The following is a 19,637-nucleotide window of genomic DNA, read 5'->3' as shown; positions in this document are numbered from 1 at the left end:
CGGGTAATAAAACAAAAATCAGATCCAATTTGAAATTTAATTGATTTAGCAAATATAAGATGTTTGTACAGGCACGATGACGTAAACGCTCAAACACACCGGGATGAACACGCTATATAACCGCTGGAGACCATTGGCAACGCTGTTGTTTCCCCTTATGAATAAAGTCTAAAACTGATGAGGAAAAAAAAAGATTAATTTAATTTGCATAAACGTGTCACTTAAAGTAAATTAGGGGTTTTATACATTTCTTTAAAAATGAATAATTTAAATGGCACAATAAAATATAAATATAACATGTACTTCCGGGACACGTCAACAAACTCGCTGTACAGGCGGATCTCCACCAGCGGCACCAGCTGTACTGCAGTGATAGCATCAAAATTCACCAACCATGGAGACGTTATACAGTTTACCGTTTGCTCTGCTGGAATGTCCCAATGTAAAACTAAAGAAGCCGTCGTGGCTGCACATGCCGTCGGCCATGACTGTGTATGCGGTCGTTATTGTCTCCTACTTTCTCATCACCGGAGGTAAATGGAAAATGCTAAGCTAACAGTCGTATGAGACGGCCAACGTTGCGTGCGCTCAATTTGCATCGCTTGTTAAACTACTGTGTCCTTTAATGCCACTTGTCTTTTTATGTGAAAATAATGTCAGTTGTTGTTGCTTGGGATTGCGATTGTAAGCCAGCTTGCTAACATAAACGCTAGGCAGCGTTTGATGAGGGGCTAACTGTACAGCTAATATAGCCACTACTAGCTATGTTGTGTTGTTGAATAAGATCTAGTTCCTCTGCAATAACCTCTCAAGCAGCGCGCACGACCAAAAAAAAAAACAAAAAACTAGTCACATTAAACCAAATTAGGCAAGAATGATAAATAACCCGTGGTAAAGTATGCTTGCAATGAAAATAGGGGAGCACTGCGATAGAGGCATTAATGTAGTAGTGGGGGCGGGGGGGGCTTGGGTTTGGTAATGAGGCCAAGAGCAGTCATGAAGTATCTGTTTTTGAAGTTTGAGCTGTTGGTCTTGATGGAACACAGCTGCTTGCCAGCGAATTTTCCCTAAAACTAATTTTCCGTGCGGACTTCAGGGTCCTGGATGCATCCCACTTAGTTTTGCATCGCTGCTGCTTATAACACTAGTAACTTCTTCAGGAGCCTCCCCCTCGGCCCCACCTTTGTTGGCTTGGAGCTGATATTTTTGGTCCCGTTAGAGGTTGTGGGTGATTGGGCCAAGGAGGCACTGTTCACTGGGGATCCTGGTAGAGTGATGGTGGCAGGTGCTGCTGGGTTCTTCCTTAAATCAATAAGCATTGCCATTGCTTTTAGTGTTTTTTTCGAGCTCCAAGTTTCTTCAGCCAAACCAGATCAATCTCCCACCTATTTAAAGTTGTGTTGTGGTCTGTTTAATGCCTAATTAAAACTCTTTGTCCAACACTGTAGGTATAATCTACGATGTTATTGTAGAGCCACCGAGTGTGGGCTCCATGACTGATGAGCATGGACATCAGCGGCCAGTAGCCTTTCTGGCATACAGGTAAAAATATGTGGCAACAGCAGGAGGAGACTAAAGCTTAGAGGTGATATGTGTTGTATCAGTAAGGCATTGCTAATGTGGATTGCATGTGTTTTTAAGGGTCAACGGCCAGTACATTATGGAAGGACTGGCCTCCAGTTTCCTCTTCACGATGGGAGGTCTGGGCTTCATAATTCTGGACCGCTCCAATGCACCCAACATTCCCAAACTCAACCGCTTCCTGTTGCTCTTCATTGGCTTCGTCAGTGTCCTTCTCAGCTTCTTCATGGCCAGAGTATTTATGCGCATGAAGCTGCCGTAAGTGGGCTGACTCATTAGGAAATGGGGCTGCGTGATTTATACAGTGCAGCATTGTCAGTGTGACGTTCGCATGCACAATATTCATTCAGTATCATGTTGCATTACTGTCTTTGCATATTTGTCTTTTGTCTTTTCAGAGGATACTTGATGGGCTAAGGACGCAGCATGGGCCTAATGGGCCAAAGACTTCAGCAAACAGATTTGGATCGACCGAATTATTTCAGGGCCCAATGACAGTCCAACTAAAACTGACCCTTGACACAATCAACAACCAATGCAGACTAAAAGCACTGACCTTTGCTTTAGAAATTAGACCCTGGTGCGATGACAGTATCCCACTGGCTGTGTATCCTCAGTGTGCAGCAACTTCTCTTTCTACAGATTTCATGACAGTGGTCTGTTGCAATATGTCCTTTATTTTGCCACATGCACTTAGTGTAGTGGCACATTATCTCGTAGGTTAGTTAAAAGAAAGTTAGTTAAAACTGCGGGGTTGGAGCCATTGATTTACAATGAAGATTAGCACTGGGTGAAACGGGAGGGGAGTCTGCATAATTTTAGTTGTAAGTTTTTGTAAAGAAATTTTTGAACCTGTCAGTTTCATTTATGCACACGGTTGTGGAATAAATCTACCTTTTCAGAACTGATTGCAGTCCCTAGTGTTTGTGTGTGTGTTTACTTTAATTTACGTTCCAGAAGGTGGCGCCATTAATCCACTATTTTAAAGAATATGCTTGTGCGCTTTTCATACAGTTAAAAATGCTCATCATTCCCTTTCATAAGACGGCTGCACTTGTATCAAAATACTAAGGTTGTTAAAACATTAAATGAGTGACAAAGACTTGCAAATTTAGTTCCAAAAAAAATATTTAATGATTAAAACAAAGCATTTGGGTGCTTGACCGCCGTCAAAGAAAATGTTTGACAAAAGTAAATCCGAACGCTCGTGACGCCAAATAGAGCGAACTTGAACTTTGTCACATAAGTACACATAGGAGTTCATAGCTATAGTTCCCAAGGTCCAAATACTGTCCACTAGAAGTTCCACAGATAAATGTATAACAAGAAGTAATAAATGAATACAGACAGCAATAAATAATGCACTGTAATTCATGCCAGGTGTAATAAAAGCCAATCAGTAGTGCTTTATCTGCAAAACTCGAACACATCAGGTAAGTGAATTCATAGCAGACATTTCTTGTTGAAATCCACACTTAATTCCACAGACTGACAGGAGCTTACAGAAAGCTCCTTGAGTATTTGAGGTTTTCATCATTTTGGCTCTGTACCCCAACTGATGGTAAATCAAACCATCATGACATGCTTGAGTATTGAATGCCAACTAAAAGTTTATATATATATATACATTGTAAGAGCCATGTAGGAGTTACAATCCTTTTTATATGTGGTCCCTAGTTTCAGAGGCTGCATGCAGTATATTAAATAATGTCCAGTAAGTTTAGTTTGACAAACTGAGGTGTTTTGGGATCTTCTCTGCTTTGCTCCGCTGTCTGCTGGCACAGCTGTGGGCTCTTCCTCCCCACTGTATGTGCTGAGTGTCTGCTATCTTCACATTGTGGAACCAAGCCTGGGACTTTGGCCAACTCCCTACTCCTGAGACAGAGTATTTTAGTCTTCTGTCATATTTACAGCAGCAAAGGAAATGCCTCTTTATGAAAGAGAACTTGCATGTTCAAGTAAGAAATGTCATCCTTTTTTTTTTTGGAAAACACATCCAGACTCAGTTAATGAAGAACATGGGAATTTTGGTAAATAATTGCAGACTTGTCAAACAGTGTCCCTGTTTGTTTGGATGAAGCAGATACGCTGTAGGCCCATATCAGCACGGCTAGTTTTCTTTGTATGATCTACGTGTACTTCATTCAGGGTCAGAGTTTTCCTTGTGGATACATTAATTATCATATACGGTATTTCATTTAATGCACTGTGGTTGACTCGTCACTAAATGTGTAAACATCTGTGCGGATACTCAACGTTTTCATAAAGAGCGTGAACAACATTTATGTGATCAAAGGTGTTTATTTAATGCCCAAGCCACATTAGTACACCTTGTATTGCATGTTTAAAATAATGCACATTGGTTTATTCAAGATTTTGATTACCAGCGACATAAATGTTGTCATAGTCACATTATTTATAAAAGTGTCTACATTCCTTCATATAATTAAAAATAATACCTGAGAACCTTTACAGCTTATAGATGCACAGTACATTAATATTAATGTAAAAAGAGTTTCCATCAGGTTATATGCTAAGGCACTTTTCCCCACATCTTAGTGTCTGTCCTGTAGGTAACATAAAGGTTTAAGCTGACAAGCGTCTTTATATCTTGAGGTGTTTGCTTTGTTGAGGAACTCCTTGACTGCTTCCTCTGCCGTGCAATAAACTATTAGGCTGCTGGCGTCCGTTTTCATCAGTTGACCGCTTGGATTAAACCACACAGTTCTTTCAGATGCTTCAATTCAGGCCAAAACTTTTTTTATTTTTTTTTACAGAGTTCTGCTTACCTTTCGTTTTTTGCTTTCGTTCTCTACATTCACTGTGTCGGGCAACTTCAAGCCTAATGCTTCCTCCAGATCTGGAAAACAGACACAGTGAAAGACATGACAGAGAGCTCTTTCGGCCATCGCTTTCACACATCTTGATCCTTTTAAATGATGAATGAGCCAGAAAGATGACGGCGGTGTTCTCCATCATCTCCATCATCAGGCCACAAAGCTTTACATTAAGAGGGAATTGTACCTGTGAGAATCCGGTCAATTTTCTCCACCACCAGGTCAGCGTCCTCCCCAGTGAAGCACATCGGGGGCTTAAATTTGAGCACGTTGCGATGAGGTCCGTCAGCACTAAGAAGGATGTGCTCTTCTTTTAGCCTATGAGGAAACGTATTTGATCTCATATGAGACTGGAGTTAACTACCAAACTGCAAATTACTGCAAAATATGGACATTACAGTGCTTACACTTACTTATATATTACTTCTTGAGCTTCTGCTGTAGCAGGAGTTAGCTTCAACCTGTCCCTCACGAGCTCCACGCCAACAAAGAGGCCACAACCCCTGCAAGACATCAGGCCATTTGGTTTAGTCATATCTGATACGAGACGTTATGTCCTTAAAGTTATAGTTTCTGAGATATTCTTGTACATCCATTCCTTAAAATATTATAAAATACACACAAATGTTGGCCTTTTGAAGGTCACTTTAATAAGTAGCGTATATAAATATATAATAAAAGATGTAATAGTATAGATAAAGTCATTAGACAGTAGACAAACTGGACAAAACAAGATCTAAATGAGTAAACAATAAGTAGTTTTGCACACAATAAAACTCTTCTGTAAACTTGGAATCAGATAAGAGCATACTCTAGCAAATAACATATAACCAGGAAGCAGATAAGAGTAAAAGTAGATGGGGGATGGGGATGGGCTGTTGGGGATTCAGTGTCTTGCCCTGGGACACTTCGACATGTGGTTGGAAAGGGCAGGGTGCGAACCTCTGAAACCTCCTATGGTCGGTAGGCAGCCACTCCACCAACTGAGCCACTGCCGCCCTGTTTCTACTACTGCAACTGAAAGATTGGGGCTAAATAAACTACAGGGTGGTTTAAATCTTACCTACCAGACAGTGTTAATGATGAATCTTTAACGCACACAAACGTTCATTATCTGTGCTAAGACAGATCACTTTCACTTTACACATATCTGCTTTAGGCAACATTAATAATAAGCAGTCCATAAATTTCCATTGCTATGCAGATGACACCAAATGAGAAAATCAAGTAGTCAAATTTCAACCATAACTAAAATACATAAAGGCCTGGATGTCCTTTAATTTCATACTTCCATGTTTGGATAAAAGTTACCTAGAACAACTTCTCCCCCATTTATTCATTCATTCATTTAAAATAGTGTAGCCAGGACATTAGGAACCTAACATTTTTGTTGATCTTTACTATAGATCGCAATAATAAATATTTAGATTTAGTCATTTGGCCGATATATCCCAGGATCACTCGCAATGTGGAAGTAATTACCAGGAAGAGTGAATGAACCGTTAAAGACAACAAACGATTATGTGTCAGAGTCAGGTCAGTGAATATTCCGGTGTTACATACCTGACATCTCCGATCAGCGCGTGCTTCTCTTTCTGCTTTTCCAGCAGGTTGGCCAGGTACCGCCCCACGCGCATTGCGTTACCTTGAAGATCCTCTTTCACGATAACGTCCAGGACGGCCAGGCCAATGGCGCACGACACTGGGTTGCCGCCAAACTGGCAAATTCAAAATCAACCCACAAACACACACAGAGGAAAGATTACACCAAGGCTACATTTACACTTTCTGGGAAACTGCAGTATCACCAGCAGACTGTGATGTATTACATTTACTGGCACAGAGTCAGCGCAGCGCATTAAGTGCTGAACTATTCACAGGATAAATAATGTACTGCAACACACTGTAACTACTGTATTTTCAGTATGTGACAGGAAACAAACGGACTGCGAAAATACATTCAGTATGAACTGTAATCTGAGTCTGTCCATAAAAAAAAAAACAGCTGGTTTGAACGGAGCATGGTTTTTTTTTTTCATAACAAACAAATGTGTTGGCTGATACCCAAGAGGTTTATGTCAACGCTAAAGTTCAGCTCAGTGCCATTTCTGATCAACAGAAAAATCCTGTAAGGGGTCTGTAATCTGACTTAAAAGGCCCGTTCCTAAATAAATAAATAAATTTTTAAAACATTACTGTGTTGAAATAGTCCATTCCAGAGGACATGAAGGCCTCTGCCACCTCTTTGGTCGTCACAACACACGACATCGGGTGACCATTGCCTATAGGCTTTCCCATGGTGACTATGTCGGGCACAAAGTCCTCTCCCTGAAGCTGGAAGGCCCAGAAGTTGGTGCCAACTCGACCGAAGCCCACTTGGACCTCATCAGCGATGAAAACACCTCCTGCCTTGTGGACGTGTCTGTACAAGTGTGGGAAAAAATCCATAGGTGTAGAGGCAGACTCAGTTATTTAACCACACAAGCGCACAGAAATTACAACTGGCTCAGTTACAAGAGACAGAACAAGTTTGTCAGGTTAGTCAGTGCTGTGGCACCGGCAGGAGCCATCGTGGCCTTTTTAATGGCTGCTTCAAGCATTTAATGCATGTTAAGACTGTTCATGTCATGTCAGAACGACTTGCTCTGACTGTGAGGCGCTGAGAGGGAACATGCAACATCTTGGGCACATACTCTGCCACTTGTTGGAAGTAGCCTACGGGGGGAATGACCTGCCCGCCACAGCTCTGCAGTGACTCAGCAATGAAGGCAGCAATCTGCACAGGAGAAAGAGAAAGAAAACACACATCAGGTCTAATAATAGAAAGCCATGAGAGCTTGTTGTTGCTCCCTCTCTCTTAACTGTTCCACTTTTCAGTTGGCATTGCACAAAGCCAAGCACTGATATTTTTAGGTGGATCTTTTGAACGTGTAATTAAAGATGCCTGAATGCTTAGAGACCCCCCCCCAATACCAACAACCAAACCCTTGCTGTAGTCACCAGGCTCGAAGGAATCTGGGATTTAAAACGGTTTCATTAAGCACATTTTCAAGTCTACCTTTCCTCCTTTCTTGTGGACTTTGGCTATTATATCGCGGACTTCATCGGCGTAAGCTGTAGCAGGATCGGGTTGGTCTCTTCTGTATTTGCCTCTGTACACATCTGGGCTCGGGGCCTGATTGGGAGACAAGAAGTGGAGATGATTACTAAGGCGCATTCGCAAGGCGACCGAGGCCGGATGCCAACTCTCCAGCGTTGATTTAGATTTGAACATGCAAAACATAATGTTTAAAATATCAGTTTGTTGTGACTTATAGATATAACTGAACTCCCTTAGCTGATGATCTGTCTCATGGATTTACATTTAACATTCTGCTCCACAGTACTTGGAAACACTTGCCTATACTTGCCCATCTAGACATATGTGCAAGATGAATGTGAACATCTGGGATAAACACACAGCTGTTTGAGAGTTGCCAAGCAGCAGGGCTTTTTGTTAACTTTGTGAGCTACCAGCATCTGGAAAGCAGCTTGATTCCTTCATGATCATGAGTAAAACAATTGGCCCATCCCCGGCATGTAGCACTAGAGCTGCCGTGTCAAACTACCCCACTGCTGTAAAGGAACCCGGGCAGAATGCACAGAAACACGCAGCTTATGGGGATAAAAAATAGACAATAAAACAGTTTCATTAAATACATAGGGGGATTCCAGGTTTTTACTTGAGCAAGCGGCGAATCAGGAGCAAACATGTAGTTTCTAGTATGAGCCAAGCTTCAAAAACAGTCCAAACACACTCCAAATAACCCCCTAAGGACATCATTACGGAGGTAAAATTAAATATTTTAAGTGGTGAAATGCTTCATATGTGAAGTGAAATTGACAGGTATATAATAAGGCATTACTATTTATTGTAGAAAGACTTATTAATCAAACACCCAATAACAAAGCAGAAACTATTTCCCTAAACGCGAGGCAGGGATTTGGAAAAGGAGCTGCACATGTAGAACGAGAATCTGCTGACTCCCCATTTTCTGGCCTTTAACATAACCTTTTGTCTTGCATTGTAACATTTGCAGTACAAAAAACACAAACTTGCATTTTATACTCCTTTGCTGTCTTTCCTACACGTGCACACGTGTGTGCCTGTGCGTGCACAGGTGCGAGCGCTCGGCAGCCCGGCAAAGCAAGTTGAGTCATGGTGTTTTAATAGTGTGCAGGCAGGCAGACACGGGGAGGAAAAACACTCACCACATGCACAAATGGATTGAGCTGAGCACCTGACAGCTGGTGGAACTTATACGGACTGATGTCAATGAGCGAGGAGACGTGGCCGTGGTACGCACTGCAAACAGAGTACGGCATGGGTCACTGACCAAATCAGCCTCAGTATCACGTGGAGTGTGCAGCTATGAAGGCACAACCAGTGTCCCTTGCATCATAAAGAAGCACTGAATAAAAGGACTTTCACCACTGGTTATCATTCATATACTTTTGCTTTCAGGCACGGCGCCAGGTGTTTTCGAACTGCGGCTGCGGCACTTACTTTTCCAGCGTGATGACATCTCTGTGGCCCGTGTACTGTCGTGCCAGTCGCAGGGCCAGGTCATTGGCTTCGGAGCTGAAGTTCAAAGGAACAAGGGTTACTTTGAGCTCGGCGCCGCAAAACACACAGGTGAATCCACTGATACCACCTGAGGTTCAAAGCGCTTTGCAGCTCACAGTAACGTGGGCTCTACGTGTGTTATTACCGAACTCTCACGAGCTCCACTCATCTAAAACCCCGTTAAAGAAAAATAAAATAAAAAAAAAGATCATGCAGGTTATTGTTGTTGGTCGACAAGTGTGAGGAAAGGCAGACATACCCAGAGTTGACAAAATAGCACACTGACAGCTGCTCGGGCAGCGTGGCCTGCAGCCTCTGCGCGTACAGTACGAGATTGTCGTGCAGGAAGCGCGAGTTGGTGTTGAGGAGTCCCATCTGCTGAGCTCCCGCCTTCACCACATCTGGATGACAGTGGCCCACTGAGAACGAGAAGAACAACATCAGCCAGGATTACAAGAAAACGCGCCTTACTGAGCATCATCTCAATGCAGTTGAACGTGGGAAGGACCCACAGCGTGCACACTGTTATTACAGGGATGTAATTGGCGGCTATAAGCTGAAACCCCCCCAACCCCCTGTTTTTAAACCGAGCGCATCTTTTTGCAGAGCAGATCTGTCACCCTGCTCACGCACTCCGGTGAAAAACAATCTTCTGGCTTTGGTTCCAGACATTGAATGGCAGAGCCTTGCACACTTTGCCCGCGTGTTAAAACCCAACAAGTCCCCCGTGTCCCTATAAGTTTCGACTCTCGCCGGAGGTGATGACGCACGGGTGACAGCGTGGGGGAGATGCGGGGTGTTTCAGTGCATTGTGTTCGTGTGCGTGTTTACCATGAGCCACGTTGTTGATGCAGTCCAAGTACCGCTGGCCCTTTTCATCGTACATGTACTGGCCTTTGGCTTGCACGATCTTGATGGGGTCCTGGCTGAAGAAAATCTTACAGGACGGCCTGCGGAGAAGCTCGGGTTATTCTTGACATGTGTGCAAAGTGTGTCCCTCCCCCCACTGGTTTCACACCTGTGCTGTGGTAATAAAACAGGTATATTTGTAATATGAGGATAAACCATAAGCTTTAATACACTTTGTGTTTGCACTTCAGGGACACTGTGCATCAAATCAAAGGTAAATCCAGCTACACATCCAGGAACTGATCTGAATATGCTCCGACCCAATAACTGCCGTGTGTATTATAACTTTATCTCGTGCTATGAATCCAGTTTTCTTACCCAATGTGCTTCTTTCTCAGGTCTATCGTCGTCTTCTTCTCTAGTCTTTCCGCAGACATGCTGATGTTGTCCATCTGGAGGACGACGCTTCCTCCTCGTCGACTGCCAGTGAGATTGCACACAACGGCTCGCGCACCAATATATATAGCCCGGTTTCATTATACGCGCGCGCGCTCACACTCAAACTCAAACTCACACACACACGCGCGCGCAACGGCTCCAGACCTCGCCGCAGCTCTCTCGTGCTGCCACCTAGGCGGCGTTTCGCAGATGTGAGAACTCGCAGGTGCCTCGAGGACAGTGACGTAGTAAAGGTGTATTGCTTACACACCTGTCCCACAGCTGCAAAGAAAACTAAGAGCAACGAATAAAAAAATAAGGAGCCAAAGTTACAACTTGATGCGGAACAAAAAGCGGCAGAGCGAGAAATGTTGGAGCAGATTTTAACCACTTTATCTACAGACAGGTGGTTAATCCATTATAATGGTTCATCATTTATTAGGTAAATGCTTGGAGAACCTTCAAACAAAGTAACTAGTAAGTAAAACGGCAAAATAAATAGGATGAATTACAATATTTTCCTCCAAATTGTAGTTGAGTAAAATCCCCTTCATATGATAAGTACAAGTACCACAAAAATTGTACTTAAGTACAAGATTAGTAAACGTTCTTACCACCTCTGAGAGTAAAGGGCATGTTTTACTGTAGTATTAGTATACTGATACAATTACCTCCATAAAATATTTAAATTGAGCCTCCACCAGCTACAATATTAAGACTCTGCTCACATGTTGTAGAATAATCAATCCAAATTACATGTATACGATTTTAACTCATTTGTCAGCAGGTTTTGATACTGTTACCAGTTAAGATTTTGAATGATTGACTTTAAGTATAAGGATCAATCAGCTGTTGTTCTACTTTAGTTTATATTCCAGCTTTAAATTCCAATATTTTCTGAATCATTTCCTCTTCCCTATTTCCCAGCTGGGTTAAAAAATGAGACAAACCTTTAAGTACAAATACATTTGATGAGGTATCGCAGTAATTCCGCCAGGTTACCAAGACCAAATAGTTGGGTATTGGTGACCACCAGTAAAAGCAAATGTACACTTCTGTCTATTTGAAAGACTGTGTTTATTTGGCTCCAACAGTACAGTCTGAAATCTGTAACACACAATGGTGTTAACACAAGGGTCTTCAAAGAAAGTCCAATCAAAACAATACAAACGCACACAGTGAGCATACACCACAACCAAATAATGCTGTTGTAACTCAAATAAGTCAAAATGTGGATTTTGCTCTTTTACCAAGTCTGCATTTTATTTTGACGAGTATCTGGAAATGCACCTATTTAAGTAAGGCTGCAGTGAATTGTATGGTACAGAAGTGTAAATGTTTCCAAGTAGTAGTGATATTACAGTGTAAAGCAGAGTACTGTAGATGTTAGTTAGTAAATTATCCTTATCCAGCACTTTTTTACAGAAAGGTCTTGCTCATAGGTCAATGAGTGAGCGTCTCAGAGGAAAACCTGACTCAACATTTACTGTAACAATGACAAAAACACATATGTGGGATATTAGTGAGTCAATCAGGACAAATATTTTGGCACGTCTGCTAATAGCAGAATAAACAAAATTTTAAACTATAACAAGAAAATACAACCCCCCCCCCCCACCACCAAAGAAAAAGAAAATCACTTTAAAAAATTAGCTGCACATGCTAAAGATACAGCACCTTGTGATAACAAATACTGTAACAAAGGCTGGAAATTGAAACAAGATTAAAAAAAGAACATAGCAAAAAAAAAACAAAAAAAAAAACTGAAGTAAATATGTAATGGAAATAACACTTTAAACATTAGTGAAAGGACAGTTATGAAGCAAAAGGAAAACAAAAAGGTCCATGCTTAATATTTTTGTTCTCTGTCTCATGGTGAAGAAACCTTCCGTGTAGTGGTATACAGGGTAGCATGACTGAACAAACTGGAGCTACAGAAATGTCACGTACGTGAGATTTCCGCTGCATTTGATGCTACACGCATTAACCAAAGTATAAATTGCACTTCTTGTCAGATGAGCACACATTTTAACAGTACATTAATAATCCACTATACATATATCAAACTACATTCAAATGCAAAGAGACAAGAGTAAAACGCGTGAGGAAAAAGCCGCGATCTTTAACTGTATGATGTTGCATTGGCTGGGCCCGTCAACACTCGGGCCATCAGTACTTAGTTGGCATTGTTCACTATTTGACACAAAATGAAACAAAAGCAGAGGTCGTCCACGGTAAGGCCTGTACGCTGAAACGAATCCAGCACACACACTGATCTGTAATGCACGAACGACCGACTGCCTTCGCACTGTACCGGATACCGTTTGCCTAACGGTTTCATGACGTCTTAGCGTGATCCAAAAGTCTTTATACCATTCGAGACGCGGAGAAAAATTGACATCAGATGCCAAAACAACTGAAAGGAATGCTGTTCAGAACCAAAATGCCTTCATTTAAGAAAATATAGAAAAATAAATAATGTACCACTTAAAATACTGAGAACAATACACAAATCTATGCACAAAATCTTTAAAATGTTACATACATAAAACCCCAACAACAATAAAGAAACCTGTTGTGTAGTTCTTGCCACTGGTAGAGTGCATCAGCAGAGCTGTTGCTGACCAACTATCAGAGAGGCCCATTATAACCCTATACAGATGTGCATGCAGTCTTGATGATGATGAGATGAACTGTACAATCAGAGAGAAACCATACAGAACTAATCGTTTTTCACACCACCTGTGGTTGCAGCTACGTTACAACAGAGTGTTGGTTTTCCACATCTGTCCCATTACAGTAATCATCGATTACATGTTTCTAACGTTGAAGAAAAGAAGTAACATGGAGATCATCTTGCATATGTCAGACTGGTGAAAAATAAAGCTAGTGTTGATCTACTTCTGGATTTACTTTTTGCTCCATCTGAAATGGAATGTGACGTAACTGGCCACTAGCTAGTTTGTGGTTTATTAAAGGGTGACTTCACTGATTTTCAACTTGGTTCGACTTTGGGGAGTGCATCTACATAAATGGTATTAAAGTTCCCTTCTGCCTTTCAGATTATTTTCCATATGTGTATGTTTATAGCTGAAAACTCCTCCAAATGACACGATCAGGAGTTTGTTCAGTTCAGATGATTCGGGAGAAGCTGGTTCACCTACAACAATCACTGTGATCGGCAAACTAGAAAAACTCCTCCCGATTATATAATTTGCAGTTTTTAGCTACAATGTTAATCAGTCTCTCCGGGAAGTTGCGTTCGTGGGATCGCAGCAATTATTTCGACCAATCGCCCATGAATTCTGAATGACCATTCCATGTAAAAAATCATAAAAAAAAACAAAACATTGCAATATGCATCACAATTTTCTAAAGAAACCTTTTATGAAATCATGCATTTTAAGTCGCAAGAAAATAAAATAAAATAAACAAAATAAAACATAAAATTCACAAAATTTGAGATACTCTTTCATATAGGGTAGAAATGAATTATCATTAATACACAAGTACTCCCCAGACTACAACCGTAGGAAGCTGGTTGAAAATCAATGGAGTCCCCCCTCTACTGGAAACTGACTAGCTCTCTGCACACCCACTAAATGTTTTCTAAATGCTTAAGACAACACATGAGGTGTAACAGAACTATAATGCAACTGAACATATTCTACCTTAATCAGACGCATCTGAAATACGTGTTTTAAACAAAGTGTGAATGTTGCTTGGTTGGAGCTGAATATACAGCACGAAACGAAGCTGCACGTTTTGCCTATTCATGCTCCTTCAAAAGAATATATTTTTCAATATTTCAGAAATCCTCAAGTGAAAAACTGTGCGCATGCAGTGAAGTGACAACACTGTACAAAAACAATTGTTACAATGCTGGATGCGTTTTTTTGCATAAACAATGAGCTTATTTGAAACCACGAGTAAGATCAGAGGCTGCACGGTCAAAAGATGCACCCTCACTGTATCCTCAGGTGAAGCTATAACCTACATGTTTCATCCTCCTGTAAAAACAAATCCTCTGAAAAACAGTGCGCAAATGTGTCTTTTCCATACTCTCACGCCACTTTTTCCAAACAAAACATACCCTTCTTAAATAAAGACCATTCCAATAATTAAAGATATGATGTAAAGTTGTACATTTCTGATAAAGGAATGAATAAAAGCTTGAGGCACCAAAGGCTTTTAAACACAAACAATACACATTACAAACAATGTTTAAGAATGAGAGCAAAAAATTAAAAAAAAGAAAGAAAAGAAACATGATTTCATTCTGTGAATGCTCTCAGTAGACCCTAAAGCGTTGCTTGTCTGGAGAGGGGGGGGACTCACCACCTGACCTCTATGGAGATTGGCGAGACTCATGAGCAACTCTCCTGCAGAATCCATTTCCGTTCTCAGAGGGGGGGTTGGGGGGGGTGGAGGGTCTCTATAGCAGGCCTGTCCAATCTCAAATCCATGTGAGCCTGATCAGTGCAGTGAGCCTGCCAAGTTCTCCCCTCTTGTCCGGAGCTGCGTGGCTGCTGGTGGCAGCACGCTGATGCTGCTGAGCCACATGAGTGCAACAGTGAAAACCTTCTGATATCTCTGCACCTCTGTAGGCATCACCACAATAAAGAAAGAGTGACCTTTACTTTCTGGGGACTTTTAGGCTACCAGCCATGGCGTGACTCCCTTGGGAAGATTAAAGGAAAGTAAAAATTACCGCGTCAGAGCTTGGTTTTTCTTTCTTTCTTTCTTTTTTTTTCATTTTCTGCAGAAGCCATGACGCAACCACAAAACAGTGATATGTATGTACAATACATATACATATAGTTTCATTACACTACTCATGCTTTTGCAGGATCAGGGGTGCAATGTTCTGTTTGGCACAGTATTTATTTATTTATTTATTTATTTTTGTTACTCTTTTAGAAAATGGTGCTGCATGAATATGGTGGTGAGCTTGTTGAGATGGAACAACACAAAGCACCTAGCATTTGGTGTTAGAGAGCCAGTCCAGATCCCTGTCCTCTACTTCCCTCTCCTCCTCCCATGTCTCCTTTTAACCCCCGTGGATCTGGCCGGGCTGCGACGCTCCAGTCTGAGCCATGCAAAGACTAAAGAGACAAGTTCTGCCGCCAGCCAAGGATCTGAACTCCACCACGATGCGGATGTGAGAGAGCGAACACACACGTTTTTCCACACTGCGATGTGAGTAGAAGTAGCTTAGGGGGTGAGACTCAGGGCGGTTATCTCTTTTTTGTTTGTGTTATTGTACACATAGACGCCTTTCCTTGTAGACTTTTTTTTTCCCATTTAAAAAACTATAAATACCATAAAAGAAGCATTATTTACAAACTCCATGCGTTTCAGGTTAGAGGGATCACTGCAAGAAAGACACAGGAGAGAAGAACATAAGATGTTTTCATTTTGTTGGATGACTTGAGTTGCACTGAGTGAGAGTTTTAGTTATATTTTGTATGAACAACAACAACAAAAAAAAAAACATGCACACGCATTTTGTGCACTCTGTGAGTTACACATCTCCAATTTACATTGTGTTCATCTTACCTTCTGCCAGCACCCAGGCATTGGTAATCCATCTGGGCCCTGTTCAGAGAAGAGAAGCAGGGAAGAAATAAACTCTGAGGACTAAACCAAAAACGGAGGGTTTGCTGTTAAAACAGACATGCACAACGATTCACAGAATGTGATAATGAGTGGAACACTACAAATGTCAAATTTTACTATTGTTCTAATACTCTCAGAAAAATCTCTCATGTGGGGACCAAATCCAACAAAGTCCTATCATAGACTAGTTGCCGTATCTAAACAACATCTAGGCAGGAAAACTATTTGGGAACTGTGTTCAAAAGAGCCTTCAATCCTTCTCCGGTTCAAGAATTTAATTTGAGCTGAATGGACAAATGATCCAAGATAAATGAGGCTGTGCAGGGATGGAGCAGCAGATCCCATGGGAACACTGGCTACCAATCCAAGCTTTAGACCTGATGTCAGGAGGCAAGCTGGTCACAGTTAAAGACAGCGCAGGTTGGGGCTAAGCTCACGACCTCACCTATCCAGTCTGACAACTAGAATAGTCCTGAAGTTGACAATATGCTGAGCATTACACACTTATGGACTAGACAACAGTCTACCTTTTAAAGTAGCAATTGTCTTCAAATACAAGATGGTGAGCGTTAAAACAATGGACTTAGCGACTGGCTGCTAAAAATGCACCTCCTCTCCTGCATCAAGGCTTTAACGACATGGGATTTCTGGGTACTTACACCCTCATAACTGACAGTTGCATATTCCGCTGCTGCCTCGGAGCTTTGGCATTACCTAAACCGTTTACATCATCATGCTGACAGCGAATTTAATTGTTAAATTTAGCAGTTGTGCGAAGGAAATGGTAGAAACTGCTCTGATTCAGACCTATTGAACCAGATGTGAAATTAAGTTTTTCTAAAAATAACCTCCCATAGTCATTACATTGCACATACGACTATGCTGCCATTTTTTTGTCCACATGACTTAATGACGTTACTTTTCTTGCCTTGACAGTTCTTTTAAGTTTTACAATAAATGTAAGTAAAATGACATGTAATGACAACTCAGAGAGCATGTTCAGAATTCATGCACATAATCTCTGGCAAAATATATTTCATGCAGGTCAACATATGCTGATTCCACTCAGATTTTCTTGTAGTGGCTCCACAGTAGTTTTTGATAATAATGTAATGTAGAACAATAGAACATGACTCGGAGACACTAAAAGAAAAGCATTAATGAATTAATTTAATGACTTGATATGTTATATTTGAATGTTTTCTTACCTAAAATAACTCCACTTCATTGTTTACTCACAATATCAACTACACAACACAATACCATGCTATGCCCTTTTAGTCTCAGTATAGCCGCTCATAATCCTGACAATACTGTTAGAACTTTCATGCATTACACAGCATTGTTTCAGAAACAAATCATCATAAAAGACATCAAAAAAAATAAATAATTGTTTTCCTCAGTTTGAAAAGTTTCGCCACAAATCAGAACTTTGGTTTTCTCTTGTCATCATGGTCTGGCCCAATTGGTACAAACACAGCAAGGGAAGAGGGAAGTTAACAGAGCAAAGGAGGGGTCCATGCACCTGTGGCATGGGAAACTTATAAGTATAGGAGTCAATGTTAGCATCAGGTTAAAAAGTACCCGGTTCACGAGGGAATAATCTAGAAGAAACCAGATTTAAGCTTTTTTCCAGTTTTAATAAAGAAAACAAAGGGATTCAGTTAGAGGGATAGACATAATCAATAACCATGTATTGTTTTGCATATTTGACTTGTAAGGAGTTGCTATCTAAAAGAGGCTGCTTGCTGTCAGACAGTTAATACGTTATTTGTTGGTGAATGTTGTCATTGTCAACCATTCAATAATGGAAAATGTGACCAAAATAAAGTGTGTGCATGCTTGACAAGCTCTCAAGTCATGCATGTTTTTTTTTTCCAGTAATGACTGAAGGTGAGCAGCATGCATGGCTAGCAGGTGGAGGAAAAAGAGAAATACTGTACCAATTGGCATGGGGCATCCAGCCCGTCCAGACCTGGCTGCCCTGGTTCCCCCTTTTCACCCTTAAATCCCCGGAAACCCTGTTTGTAAAGATGACCTAGGAGTGTTACTGGGAGAGAGGTGGATAACCCTTAACCCCTGCATCCATCCACTATGAAGGACACAAGGGGGTAACAAAGAAGGAGCTGCCCTGTGAGCTTGCTGATACCCCAATCCAGCCCAGTTCGGCATCGAATACAATTACAGTTTTTGTGTTTTGCATGTCTGTGTTTCGGGTTGCTATCTTCTAGCTGGGTATCTGTGTAGCCACAGAGTGCTCCTCCTTGTTGGTGGGGGCTGCCTTACTAGGCTGGGAGCCAAATCCCAGCTTGCGGTTTGGACATACCAATGGGCAGGGTGCATCTAATCCAGGGGCACCCTGTTCTCCTTTCTCGCCCTTAGGCCCTTTTTTGCCTTTCTTTCCCTTCTCCCCCTGTGGATACAACGATTTGGTCAAGTTAAAATCATTTTTTGAACATTTGGGACAGCACTGCTATTAGGAGCGGAGTGATTAAAGTAGGAAGGCTGAGGCCCACAAGGGAGAATGAGACATGGTAAGTGTTAGAAAGGAGGGGACATCAGACAGTATTGGGAATTCTATAAACGTTCCTCAGGACAAGAAGAGGACATAAAAGGGAAAATAGTACTGGGGGAAGGAGAGGGAAACAGCTGATTGCTAAAAGGGGTGTCGAGGGCACAAAGGATGAGAAAGAGGCAGCAGGGACAAAACCTCCAGAAAGACAGAACTAAATTTACTAAGCACTGAAAATGTTTTAGTTGTATCCCTTCAGAATCAAACAAGGGTTTAAAATGTTAGTTGACACACATAAAGTAGCAAAAAAAAAAAAAAAACACAACCCGTTACCAGCCATCGTAAGGCGAGATGTGTCATGTTTGTAATTCGACTTTAATTTGAAGCTCAGTGTAGTATATTGTATTTTGTGCCAAAGTGATTTTAAAAAATGTTTATAAGCACTCAGATCTCAAAATGTCAAGTATCACTGTAGATTCTGTTAAGTATGTTGTAATTGCAAAAGTAGTGTTTTTGTCATCTACAATCTGTCAAATTCACGTTTGACAGTTTTTGCTGTAGAAGAGAAGCAGTGCTACAATCTGTTTTATGTCAGAAACTTGCAGGACAAGCCAAATACAAATTCTGTTTATGTTCCTTTGAATGGGAGGCAGTTTCTTCATGAAATAAAACATCTAAAAACATACTCTAAGCGTTAGTAAGTGTGCAGACATAAACACTGAGCACTAAAAGATATAAACACACGCAAGGGATGAGTTATCAACAGGCTCAAAAACTGAAGGAAGTGAAGTGTTTAAAATGTATGTTCATGCATGGAGACAACAGAAAATAAACAAATGTGAGTTTCTAAGAGCCTGTTGTCAATGGACTTGGTTTGGTTTAACATGTTGAAATCCTCAGAATGAGACTGGAACTTGTGATATTGAGAAATGAGATGGCAAATCATTCAAAGGTGGAGAACAAAAGCTGGTCTGAGAAGGCTGTGGATGATATTTTGTGCAAAGGCGAGTTTATGTTGTATTAGGCTCCAATTTGGTTTTCAACTGGGAAATTGAAGCTGACTTGTTCAAAACCATGTTCAAAATTTCTGCAAGAGTAAGAAGGTATTCATTAGAATGCAGACTAATATAATTAAACAGCATTCTACTGTCACCGTGTGTCTGAAACTACTGGGACAAGCAAGAGAAGTATCACA

General features: G+C 41.2%; 3 protein-coding genes across 5 annotated transcripts in view; 1 reads left to right on the top strand and 2 right to left on the bottom strand.

Moving 5' to 3' along the window:
* The first annotated feature begins 313 nt into the window (after positions 1 to 313).
* On the top strand, positions 314 to 2,485 carry ostc (oligosaccharyltransferase complex subunit). Its single transcript, XM_067524882.1, has 4 exons — positions 314 to 533; positions 1,449 to 1,542; positions 1,642 to 1,839; positions 1,980 to 2,485. Exons 1-4 carry the CDS (start codon positions 395 to 397, stop codon positions 1,996 to 1,998), a joined length of 450 nt encoding a protein of 149 aa, XP_067380983.1. The 5' UTR covers positions 314 to 394; the 3' UTR covers positions 1,999 to 2,485.
* A 1,377-nt stretch (positions 2,486 to 3,862) lies between these two features.
* On the bottom strand, positions 3,863 to 10,410 carry etnppl (ethanolamine-phosphate phospho-lyase). Of its 3 annotated transcripts, none has more exons than XM_067524879.1 (13): positions 10,252 to 10,410; positions 9,856 to 9,974; positions 9,284 to 9,443; positions 8,965 to 9,039; positions 8,670 to 8,763; positions 7,477 to 7,593; positions 7,112 to 7,194; positions 6,615 to 6,840; positions 5,982 to 6,136; positions 4,832 to 4,921; positions 4,606 to 4,736; positions 4,371 to 4,441; positions 3,863 to 4,287 (listed from the first exon to the last, which is right to left on the bottom strand). In XM_067524879.1, exons 1-13 carry the CDS (start codon positions 10,323 to 10,325, stop codon positions 4,186 to 4,188), a joined length of 1,497 nt encoding a protein of 498 aa, XP_067380980.1. In that variant the 5' UTR covers positions 10,326 to 10,410; the 3' UTR covers positions 3,863 to 4,185. The 3 variants fall into 3 exon arrangements, with proteins under 3 accessions (XP_067380980.1, XP_067380982.1, XP_067380981.1); XM_067524881.1 differs by having other exon boundaries at positions 9,856 to 10,047; positions 10,252 to 10,377; XM_067524880.1 differs by lacking the exon at positions 7,477 to 7,593.
* A 943-nt stretch (positions 10,411 to 11,353) lies between these two features.
* Positions 11,354 to 19,637, bottom strand: part of LOC137137776 (collagen alpha-1(XXV) chain) — a 131,983-nt gene continuing 123,699 nt past the window's right edge. The window contains exons 37-39 of the mRNA XM_067524423.1: positions 18,257 to 18,343; positions 15,871 to 15,909; positions 11,354 to 15,685 (exon numbers count right to left, since the gene is read on the bottom strand). Of these exons, the coding sequence (XP_067380524.1) occupies positions 15,683 to 15,685; positions 15,871 to 15,909; positions 18,257 to 18,343 (129 nt within the window). The 3' untranslated portion in view covers positions 11,354 to 15,682. The remainder of the gene's footprint in view (positions 15,686 to 15,870; positions 15,910 to 18,256; positions 18,344 to 19,637) is intronic.

The sequence above is a fragment of the Channa argus genome, chromosome 12, assembly GCF_033026475.1.
Source record: "Channa argus isolate prfri chromosome 12, Channa argus male v1.0, whole genome shotgun sequence".
In the NCBI taxonomy this organism is placed as follows: Eukaryota; Metazoa; Chordata; class Actinopteri; order Anabantiformes; family Channidae; genus Channa; species Channa argus.
This window is presented reverse-complemented; position numbering and strand designations above follow the sequence as displayed.